General features: G+C 38.7%; 1 protein-coding gene across 1 annotated transcript in view; it reads left to right on the top strand.

Annotated features, from left to right (window-relative positions):
• snRNP-U1-C (small ribonucleoprotein particle U1 subunit C) overlaps nt 1–7,190 on the top strand; it is an 8,416-nt gene extending 1,226 nt beyond the window's left edge. Inside the window, exons 2-6 of the mRNA XM_043030891.2 lie at nt 1,293–1,335; nt 1,485–1,593; nt 1,813–1,878; nt 2,100–2,354; nt 6,534–7,190. Of these exons, the coding sequence (XP_042886825.1) occupies nt 1,293–1,335; nt 1,485–1,593; nt 1,813–1,878; nt 2,100–2,354; nt 6,534–6,631 (571 nt within the window). The 3' untranslated portion in view covers nt 6,632–7,190. The remainder of the gene's footprint in view (nt 1–1,292; nt 1,336–1,484; nt 1,594–1,812; nt 1,879–2,099; nt 2,355–6,533) is intronic.
• The last annotated feature ends 5,310 nt before the right edge of the window (nt 7,191–12,500 follow it).

Below are 12,500 nucleotides of genomic sequence, written 5' to 3'. Positions count from 1 at the left end.
TTTGACTAGTCTGCGGTATGCGGAGGCAGGAGAAAACCCTTTCCCCGTCCCTTTAATTTTTGGCCGGTGCTGCTAGTGTGGTAGACCACCCTCCTTGACGATCAGTTAGGTCGTTAGGCGCCCGTCGGCAATGGGGTTAAATAGTCTTTCTATAGCTCTGAAGTCTCGAAAGCCAGGTTGGCTTACTTTCCTCTTGCCATATGTTCCTTGATTTATTTGGCTTCCATCAATTCTTATGTTGACGCCTTGCTGTAAACATAGATGGAAGCACTCTTTTGTAGCACCAGCAGGATAGAAAGCCTAGAATGGCACCCATCCTTGGTCTCTATTAATCAGTAACTTTAGACAGTGATAACACACAGCAAGATGCCGACCATTGGCTCTAAAGTACTGGTGGTACAGATTGTGGAGACAGAATGAGACGAGGAAGGTGAACTAGACCATGTGCAGCAGCTGCAATGTGACCGTGTGCCAGTATGGCTGGTTTGTGCAGTGGCCCTTGCAATTGTAAGCGCTGGTTGCCATCCTGTTCTCCATCTCTGTTTTTTTGTTTGTTTGTTTGGGATTGTCATTACTCTGTGCTTTTATGTAATATATCTGTCAGACTGAGTATAAAGAACATACTGAGCTGATATGGACTCACTCACTCCTTACTTATAGCACAATAAAATAGCAAAATCCCTGAATGTCATATACGTCATGATGCTCGTCGTCAGGCCAAAACTCCTGCGTCATGTATGTCATAACACCTGTCTGCAACGGGTTTAATTAGCGCAATATGAATTTTGAAGCAACTCTTTTGAATATTGTCTAATCAATGAAAATGGCTTCAATGAGGCAGAGTTCAAGTAATCAATAACTAATACTATTTTATCTATAAAATTTCTAGGGCAAATTGAAGGTAAGGGAGTTATATGATATAGAAATATAGTACTTGCTGCAGCTCACTGATGAACAATAGACTGATACATCTTTATTTTACCAATTTTGTTTTGATATGAAAAAGATGTTGCATTATACTATGATCTGTTTATATAAATTCATTTTTTGACTGTTAAATTCAAAACTTGTTTTCATATTAATTTTGATGCTACTATCATGAGGAAAAGTACATCTGGAGTCAAAATAAGTACAGTATGATTTAAAAGATACCCAATTGTTTTATGTTTTACTACTTTTTTATTACCTTTTCCATTTACAAAAGAGGGCTGTATGATTGTGCATAGTAGATAAGTAAGCCTTTTGAAAATTTGAACTTGAGCCTTTGTCTATATTATCATTTTCTTCCTCAGGTACTACTGTGACTACTGTGACACATACCTCACACACGACTCGGTAAGATTGTTTTAATAGTTGATTGAGCAATGCAGTCATGGATGTTATCTATTCATTTGTCAAAATTGATTTTTGAAATGTAAGACAAAAAATGTATGCTTCAAACATAACAGTTCCAAAGCAAGTGATTCCACAATTACTTTTTACAGCCGTCTGTGCGAAAGACACATTGCCAGGGGCGAAAACACAAAGAAAATGTAAAAATTTACTATCAGAAATGGATGGAAGAGCAGGCACAAAACCTCATTGATGCAACAAGTGAGTATTGGATTTTCTCTGGTTTTCCAAAAAATTACGTTTTCTGTTCTAAACAAATTGAATGGTTGTGTTATATTTTAGAATTTCACATTGTTCATCTGTGTTTATTGTTATATCATACAACCTCAGTATTCCTACTGCAGTGACTATTTTTATTTAATTTTGGATTTTGAATATTACCTGTAATGCAATGTATGACCTGAAATTATTCTTGAACAGCTGCGGCATTCAAGGCAGGGAAGATCCCCAAGGGAGCGGCCATTCCTCCGCCAAACAACATGCAAGGTGAGTTTAAGCTAAGGATGTTCTATTTATTCATCTGAAAAAAGTAGCAAATGCAGAAAGTTTTGAAGCTAATTGTAGGGATATTATCTTGCATACCCAAACTGTATACATGCACAATATTAGAAATAAATTAGACTTCAATGCTATTTATGTCTGTGTAAATATTGAAATGTTATTGTCTTGATTTTTACCAAATTACCGTTTGTTTCTTCCCTCCACAGCTGGTGGTGGACCAGCTGGACCAGGTGGGCCTGGAGGTCCTGGTGGTCCAGGAGGGCCAGGTGGACCACAGAACATGGGTGGCCCAGGCGGCCCACCCAGAGGTCCAGGCATGGGCAACATGGGTCCTCCAGGCATGACGGGAGGAAATATGCCAGGGAATATGGGAATGCCACCCATGGGGCCACGAGGACCCATGATGGGTCCTCCCATGATGGGACCCCCTGGGCCTGGCATGCCCCCAGGAATGATGCCAGGTGAGGCTGTTTGTTTCACTGTTGCAGCATGGGCTTGGGAGATTGAGGACCCTGTGTCATATAGATGTATGCAATTGAATTAGATTGCTTTTCTTAGTACAGGCTGGCTATTTCAGTCTACTGAAAATCATTAACCCATTGCAGACGGAGATAAATTTGCTTGCCCAACCTTCAGGATAGGTTTTATTTTAGAGAGAGACCGCTTGAAGCAATTTAATTTGAATCATCCCACTCTCTTTCAGTCATTCGTTGTAAAACTAGAGCGGTCTGTGTTTTATTTTTTTGTGTGTTTTATTGAGTTTAGAGACTTATATGTGCCATATGACAGTGCTGCATGTTGACTAAAATTGTAGTATATTATCCATATTAGCTCATTATTTCCTTTATACTCAATGTGATAGAAGTATTGCTGTTTTATGGGAGGACAAAAGACAACTTTATTTTTTCGTATTTTTGTGCTGTCATGAACGAATACGAAACATATAACCCCCTACAATAAAGATAACAAGAAGAGGTAGAGAAGAGGAATGAAACCTGTGCTTGTGACTGTGAGTGCCACAATGAAAGGCATCCATATTGGCACAGGTGCACATTTTAGACACTGGGTATGAATTGAGTCACCTTCCTCTTATCGTTCTGCCTGCACATCCTTCATCGGCGGTAGTTTTGAGCAAGGGTTCATCAACTTAGTGTGTGCCATCGCTCTATAGAGACAGTGCTTGCTAGAGACCGTAGATGGGTGCCATTCAAGGCTCTCTCTCCTGCTGGTGCTATGAAAAAGTGGTGCCATCTAGGTTTTGGACGTTAAGCTAGCACAGTATTATGGTAATTATAGTAATTATGACTGCAGTAGCCATCATCACTCATTCCTTTTTCATAGCACAATAAAATAGCATAGTATTCCCAAATCCCCGAATGTCATGTATGTCATGACACCCGTACGCAGTGGGTTAATAACAGGGTGTGAATGTACTAGGAATACAATATAACCAGTTTACATTTGCAAGTGGTAGATAATTTTTCAACAAAAAAAGATGTTTATAATCATATATTAACCAGTTACCTAGAGTAAAAGTTCATTGCTCATCATCTGAAGAACCTAACCTGAAATCAGCTTGAGTCAGTCTGAATTTTTTCCTTGTGTCTCCTTTTGTTTGATAGTTGTCCTTCTTACTGTAATCTTGCAAGCTGTACCTTTTGCTGCTTCTGCAGATAAATCTTGACCATGTGCATCATAATTTGATTTTGCTTTGATTTACTATTGTCGTTTACCATTGTGATTAATAGATCCTCCATTAATAAATTTGATTCAGCAACACATGTTATCAGTTGAGTGACAATGCTGATACTTGAAATGTATTTATTTATTTATTTATTTATTTATGATGATTATTATTTTCTTTACGTTGTGACGTTGATCAGTGCCAATTTGAAATACAGCATTAAAGCCGAGTGGCAGTGATAGAGCAGGAATTACAGAAAACGGAAAAATTACTTGTGGTTGATGAGCTGACTGTCAAGTTTTGGTTTCCATCTAGAGGATCCAATGATGATTTAGTTAATCATTAATCTTTAGGGAGGCTATAGTGATCCTCATAGTGAACCCTCCTCCTCCCCACACATTCTCTACCCACTTTAGCAGGCTTGCTATAAGATGTACCAAGCCCAAACTCGCACAGGTCCTCCCTATTTTATCCTTTACTATCCATCCTACCTCTCCAGTGCACTCCTGCCTAACCCCACTCTCTTGGTACATATTTTTTAAAACTTTTTTTTTCCCCTATTTGGTATATTTTGATAGTATCGAGATCACTAACATTTTCTGGTAAAACATGCTTCCTTGTCCTTCGGCTGATCATTACCACTAACACTCATCCATCTAATGCCAGCAACACTTATGCTTTTCAGTTTTGTTTGTTAGATATTGGATAATTATTTGATATTAGAGAAATTTTCTTTCTGGTGATGAAATTCATGCTTTGTCATTTGGCTGTACATTCCCAACCTATGAGTGCTGCAGTAGGCTAACCAGTTGATATATCAGGATAAAAAAAACAAACTTACCCTTTGTTATAGTTGAGAAACCACTGAAATAGTGGTCAGGGGGACAAAGTCATTTACAGATATTGTGGTCTTTAGGAGGTCAAATGAGAATGACATCCTGAGGTATTGGAGATTTATTTACAATACTTCATTTGAAGGTTAACCCTCTCTGGACGGGTGGTACACTTCTGTACCGCTCATTCAAAAGCCCAGTGGCCGGGCGGCACAATATTGTGCCAGCCATTTAACCCATTGCAGACAGGGATAAATTTGCTTGGCCAGCCTCCAGGATAAGTTTTATTTTAAAGAGAGACTGCTTGAAGCATTATAATTTGAATATTCCCACTCTCTTTCAGTCATTCATTGAAAAACTAGAGCGTTTTTTGTGTTTTGTTTTTTTGTGTGTTTTATTGAGTTTAGAGACTTATATGTGCCATATAACAGGCTCTACCAGTGCTGCAGTAGACTAAAATTGTAGTATATTATCCATATTAGCTCATTATTTTCTTTATACTCAGTGTGATAGAAGTATTGCTGTTTTATGGGAGGACAAAAGGCAACTATATTTTTTTCTTATTTTTGTGCTGTCATGAACGAATACGAAACATATAACCACCTACAATAAAGATAACAAGAAGAGGTAGGGAAGAGGAATGAAACCTGTGCTTGTGACTATGAGTGCCACAGTGAAAGGCATCCATATTGGCACAGGAGTACATTTTAGACACTGGGCATGGATTGAGTCACCTTCCTCTTCCCGTTCTGACTGCACATCCTTCATCGGCGGTACTTTTGAGCAAGAGTTCGTCAACTTAGTGTGTGTCATCGCTCTATAAAGATAGTGCTTGCTAGAGACCGTGGATGGGTGCCATTCAAGGCTCTCTCTCCTGCTGGTGCTGGGAAAAAGTGGTGCCATCTAGGTTTTGGACGTTAAGCTAGCACGGTATTACGGTAATTATAGTAATTATGACTGCAGTAGCCATCATCACTCATTCCTTTTTCATAGCAAAATAAAATAGCACAGTGATCCAAAATCCCCGAACGTCATGTACGTCAGGACGCCCATCGTCAGGCCAAAGCTCCTACGTCATGTATGTCATGACACCCGTCTGCTGTGGGTTAATTGATTTAGGCCTAAGCGCTCGAAAGCCCCGGCATTGTGACATTCAAGGCTGGAATGCCCCCGTCGTGAGTGGGTTAAGACAAGAAGAGGTCTATATTTTCTACTTTGTTTAATATTTACAAAAGGAGAGGGTGAGTAATGAGAGAAAAGCAAAGAGTAGTGTTTTTATTGCAAAGGATTGTACTCGTTGAACATTTTAGGGGAGTGTTGCAGCTAATAATAATGATTGTTCACCTCAACACTAAGGATTAAAGATGTTTTATGATTTGACTCCAAACAGCTATGCTTAGGCCTTTACTGGAGTTTACAGAGGGGAATAGTTTCATACGCTATGTTGTTGGAATCTATGGCACTGAGTGTAGGACCGTAATGTTTTTTGATATTACTAATGTTTTTTGAAGAAGGTAACATGCTCTAATATAATTTGAAAATATATTAATTTAAGTGTTTAAGATACTTTCTCATTGTGGTTATAGAATATTGAATATAAGTACCAATGTAAAATAGATGACCATATTCAGTGCATTTTAGATTATAGGAGAACTGATTTACATATGACAGTGAATGGATAACATTCTGGTAAAACATATTACCTTTATACACTTTTCTATAGTTTTTACTTGCATACGATGATGAGAGTGCATGTTTAATTGCTTTGTTCACTGTGGTGACTATCATTAGACTTACCTGACTTCACCTGAATATTCAATAGAACAATTAATTTCTCTTAACATTATGATGATGATCATAAAAGTAATAATGATGTAAGCAACAACATGGTGTAAACAGGCCTACTAATTGACTCCTTGGTGACTTTGTGCTTGCAGAACAGTGTAAAAAATTGGACAGTATATGTGTCTGTCACCATTGACTAAGTACAAGTAGTGTTTATGTAATCACAGTCTGTCTAATTGTCTATATTTATTTTTTACTTCTCATCCTCTCTCTTGTGCCTTCATCAGGCTGCAATAACCAGAATCTCTCTAACGTTAGAACCCCTTTCTGTGTTGCAGGTATGCGTCCCCCTATGGGCCCCATGGGACCAATGATGATGGGTCCAGGTGGCATGCGACCTCCCATGATGGCAGGACCTCCCCAGATAAGACAATAACCAGAGCAGGGCCTTTGGTTGCCTGCCTTTGTGTGCTGTCGGTAATTAGCTGTTGGACACGATGTGAACCTGATGCCGTTCCCTTTTTGTGTCTTGGTTTGCAGGAGACAAGAAGTCATGTCAAGAGGGAAGCCTTTTATCTTGCAGTACAAAGTTTCACAAGGCTTTTCCAGGAGCTTGAAAAATATGTGACAATGGATAATTTTTAATGTGTTGTAGATAAAAGGATCTATCATGGTCATGGTAGTTCTGTGATTTTTTTTTCCTTTTTTCCACATGCATGTCATCAAAGGCATACTTTTTTTTTTCTTTCTTTTAATGATGGCAGTAAATTCCCCACCATGTGGGTATGAAATAAAGTGAAACATTTCCAGAGTGAAGGGAAAATATTTCCAAATTATATCGTAGCTAAAATGTTTGATATTGAGTGTTTTGGATGTTGCTGTATGGATTTACCTGAGTAAAATTATGGATGTTCATTGATTACTTGGTACATATTGACAATGATGTAACAGCTGTCACTCATTCACTGATTTTTAATTATTAAATATAATTACCACATTGTTGTTTCTATTGTTCTAATTATGTGTTAAAAGTGAAAAACTTTTGCAGATGTATTACCTCTTTGCATCCTATTTTTTATGTACATTTATATAATTTTTCTTAGCCTTTACTATTTCGGTTTCAAGAGATGTATCAAACAACATTTCTAAATATGTATTATCTATAAATTTCAGTCAATTGATTTAAAGAGTTTAGGGGGTTCTCTTCATTATTGTAGTTACGAACTTCCATACTTGTATGTCAGTGATTTGCCTTCAAAATCAATTTATTCTCTAAGGAAAATCTGGAGCCATTTGAATGATGGAAGAAGGAAATTTTGAGAGAAAGGTACATTGTGGACAAACTCCTCATCTTTTTCTACCTCTAGTTGATTCTTTTTCTTTGCAAAAGTGGTATTGCTAGTATTGCTACAGTATGATTGGTAGAGAACAGATGAACCTTTCTGTCAGATATTTAAACGGATCCATTGTGTACTGTATTTCTTTTCTGGTGAAAATCTAAGGTTTATAAAATTTGAAGAAAGGAAGAACCAAATTAACATGGCTAAAAAAATCCATGTTCCAGTATATTCACCACTACTGTTAAAAAAAAAACTATTCAATATCTGCTGCTGAGAGTGAAACAAGGCCCTATGGCAAACATAGACATAAATGGCATTAAAATACCAAATGAATGAAATGATGAAATTAAATTGTTAAATATGAAACTTATCAAATGTTTCTGGAATGAATGGCCCAAGGACAAGAATCTTGATAAAATAATAAAAAGTTATCCACATGACCATATTGATGACTGGCATGACACGACAGGCTATGTCATGGGCCTCCCTCGCCACCATCACTATCACCTATTGTTATCAGAGCAATAAGTAATCGATGGATTCTGAAGTTAAGTTGTGGGTTATAAACTAAGGTTATAAACTTTGTATAATGAAAACACCAGAAAACTTAGGTAATTTTTATAAGTCAAATTTCTTATTTTTTTAAAAAATAACTTGTGGTTCGTAAAACATTATTATTGTTTCGTAAAAATACATATATAAATTCATATACATAACCACATGTTTACTGCTTGCCCGCACTCGCTCACTGCCGGTGTGGATCCTTCTCAGCTATTATGATATAATCCATTTACAGCCGTTTCAATGATCATCTTAACGGATACCTGGGTGTCCGTAATGTCTAGGATTTCCAATTCCCACGGGGTTAGCAACAGGCTCAATGGCCTTATCAGCCCAAACACAGGCGGAGCGTATATATTCACCCCAGATGGTAGTTCTAGATTGTGGCGTCTGCAGCACAAAGATTGCAACAGCGCTCGTTTTTATAGAGTATCATACATATTGCACAGTGATATCCCAGTCTCAATCTGTGAAAAAAACGAGAGCGCTAGGGGTTCATACCCTACGGTGGACACGTCTCCAGGCTGGATAATTCCTTAAGTGGTGTCCACAGATTGGGCTGTGCCCGTGCGGACAAACATTGTCACCAAATCATGTTCTAGTTAACACGTTTAGAAGTTGGGTGTGGACGCTTAACACGGCCGCCGTCCGGGGAACTGCACGATCTGGCAATATTGCTTCAGAAACTATACGCTCAACGCCCTTACAGTTTACATCTTAACACACCCATGCAACATCCCGCAACATTGCATCTTGTTCTATTTTGAGACATTCCATTAACTCCTTCCCTGCACATCCTTCATCGGCGGTAGTTTTGAGCAAGGGTTCATCAATAGTGTGTGCCATCGCTTATAGAGAACAGTATCTAATATATATATATAAGTGGTGCCATCTATTTGGATTAAGCTTGCACGATATTACGGTAATTATAGTAATTAGGACTGCAGTAGCCATCATCACTCATTCTTTTTCATAGCAAAATAATAGCACAGTGATCCAAAATCCCCGAACGTCGTGTACGTCATGACGCCCGTCGTCAGGCCAAGCTCCCTACCGTCATGTATGTCACCACACCCCGTTCAATGGTGGTTACCCCCCCCATTCTGTACTCTTTTTCGTTAAAGCTTATGATCAATTATATATATATATATATTATATATATATATATATATATATATATTATATATATTATATATATATATTATATTATATATGTATATATATATATATATATATATTAATATATATATATATTATATATATATATATATATATATATATATATATATACATATATATATATAAATATATATATATATATATTTATATATATATATATATATATATATATATCTTTATTTATGGTCACTTACGTACTTACATCGTTCTTTTAGTTTTTATTTAGCCTTAATTGTTGCTAGATCATTGTTCAATTCGTGGTAACCTCCCTGCTTAGTTTCATTCAGTTTTGTTCTTTTTAATCTCTCATTCAGGTCTGTTCTACGTCCCTGCGTTCTATTGAGCTTACCCCTATTAACTATCACGAGCTCCGGTCTCTGCGATCAGTACTTCCAGTTTTTGGACATACCCTCCTGACTATCCTCACCAGTCAGGCTTTAAACAAGAAACATAAACCTCAATAGACAGTAGGTGTGCATAATTTATTTCCAATTCCAACTTTACTTTCATGACCACAATACTCTCTCTCTCTCCAATCCCCTTAGTTGTTTGTTTGTTCAGGGGCCAGCAACCTGCGCGGACTTTGTGGACATACCTTAACAGGGTAAAGAGAATGGAGGCTGCAGGTCATGCAGGTCATGCAGGAGTTCTGGAGCTCCACAGATCCCGAGAGAGGAAGCCAGAACCTCTCCCTGAGCCTTGTGGTTTTGTGAAGCCACAGGGTACGAACCATTAACGCTCTTTGGAATGAGACCAAGAAGTGCTGAAGGGATTCTAAAAAGCTTATGGTTGGGCTGTCCATGTGCATGACATGTTTTTGGTATCACTGATCATATTGGACGTTGTTACAGGCACTATGGTACGCCAGAAGCCACGCTGCAGCACTATCTTCCGGACTGTGAACATACACGTTTCCTCCATCGAGCTCTCCCGAATACTGTTGCTGGACGGGGGAGACAATTGTGCCCTTGGGATCTGGAAAGCCTGGAGACATTCCGGCCACCACATCAAATTTCAGTTATGATGATCAGATGAGACCGCTTTAGTGACGTACGCTTTTACATATCTCACTGCATTTAACTGAAAAAGGTGGAGTGTTTTAGAGTGTATATGGTTTTATCCTTCATCATGGAAGCCGCAACTAATAAGATGTTTCTGTTCACCTCATTGCCAAATCTTAGTGAACTGAACTCATCGTCCGCGTGGCACAAGCCGTCTGTGCTCCCGTCCGACGGAAGGGTCGATCCCGTCTCGGGTGGGATTGACTCGAGGAACAGCTTCTCCCGTCCTCGATCTCACAGCTGGAAAAGCAACCGAAAGAAGGCTCACCATACACACACACACACACACACACACGCACGCACGCACGCACACACACACACACACACACACACACACACACACGCACGCACACATACACACACACACACACACACACACACAACACACACACACACACACACGCATGAACCACACACACACACACACACAACACAATAACACGCACTCCGCACACACGCACACAACAAATATATATATATATAAGTATATAAATATATATATATATAAATATACATATATATATATAAATATACATATATATATAAATATATATAAATATACATATATATATATATATATATAAATATATATATATATATATATATATATATATTTATATATATTTATATATATATATGAAATGTAATTCAGAAAATAACTGGAGTGGACCAAAAATAGGGCTTCAAGATTTGTAATCATGGCGCTGTGCGAATTATAAGGCCTGAAACATGCAAGACTTCCACCTCTCGTCCAATAATGTTCCAATTTATCCAGATCTCGATCACCTTGAAGTCATGGGAGTCATGTGCTCAGACAATTTGAAACCTACAGTGACAAAGTTCACTGTTCATCATTCGTGTCTGACCGTACTGGTGTCAGCATTTCTTTTGTATGTGACAGTAAATGATATGATGGCAGGAAAATGATCAGAAATCAAAATATATATGTTGCAGATGTTGATGTACTTCGGGTTAGCCTGTTAATGGAATTGAAGAAGCGCTTTCAAACTGGAAGAGGTTGACTAAGTCTTGTGTTGGTGTGGATTTGTAAACTTTAAGCAAAGATTAAAGTCACAATAATCATGTCAAATTTTCTTTGGTTGTATATTGAAGATGGTAAGCAATTAATGAACAGACAATTAAATGAGTCCGATTAAAGTTTGAAGCATTCATTCTACTTCTTGAATCTAATTCGGTTTCTTCGTGTACCGCCTCGAAAAGGTGCAAGGAGGGGGTACGGCTCGCAAGATCAACTAAGGATGTTCCTTTGATGTGTCCAGACCCATCACCACCGTGAGGTTCCTTTAGGCCTATTGAAAGCGTCCGGCGATTAAAGAACCGGACTGGACTCACCGCTCTTGCTTGCCGCGTGACTCTTTTTCCATTTGATTCCTCCGCACTTCGACAGCGCCCGGGCAGAGGTCTTCGTTTACGAAAGCGCGGGCGTCGCGTCGTGTCTTGCGGCTGCGAAGTATCGTCTCTCGATCCGAGATGGAAGAGACGCGAGAGCAATTAAGACTTGCCAGTTCGGTTGATCCGTTCGGAGGCAAAACGGAGGCTGAGATGGTATTTCAATATTTTTGCAACCACATGCTGATAATTCTCCCAATGTTCACCATTTCGTTCTGCGATAACACAGATGTGAAGATTATTACGATGGCCTTGGTAGTCCATGTAGTCTAGTTTCTAGTTTTTTTTTCTAGGCCTTAAGATCAACATGTTCTCGGTTCAGCCACTCGACGTCTGCAACTATTCGACGACTCTCCCGACAGGCGATACTCAGATAATTTTTCAGTTCCTCAGCCTTAATTTGCGTAAATTCCAAACTACGAACCAGTTTATGCATTGTACCTCTTAGAAGACTCTTCATGCTTTCAAGCAAAGCAGTCAAAAGAAGTGTCACTCATGTGCTTTCGCCGTAGGTCCAGAAGTGCTAAAACCTCTTCAGGACTCAAGGTAGCGTAGACGTCTGAGACAGCTGATTGGTTGTTTTAGGCTAATCTGTTCTGAAGCAGTCACTCACTTCGGTCTGGCGTTGTCAATCATCCGTGTGACGCCGAAACACCGTTGCTGTTCATGCGCGGTTTGGGGGAATTTTGGTTACCGTGATCTGTTGTTGTAATAAAATCACTTCGTTATGATGAAATGTTCAGGACAACTCCAT

This window comes from Penaeus japonicus, unplaced genomic scaffold (genome assembly GCF_977035675.1).
Source record: "Penaeus japonicus unplaced genomic scaffold, GWHDUDI00000001_assembly GWHDUDI00000040, whole genome shotgun sequence".
NCBI lineage: Eukaryota > Metazoa > Arthropoda > Malacostraca > Decapoda > Penaeidae > Penaeus > Penaeus japonicus.
This window is presented reverse-complemented; position numbering and strand designations above follow the sequence as displayed.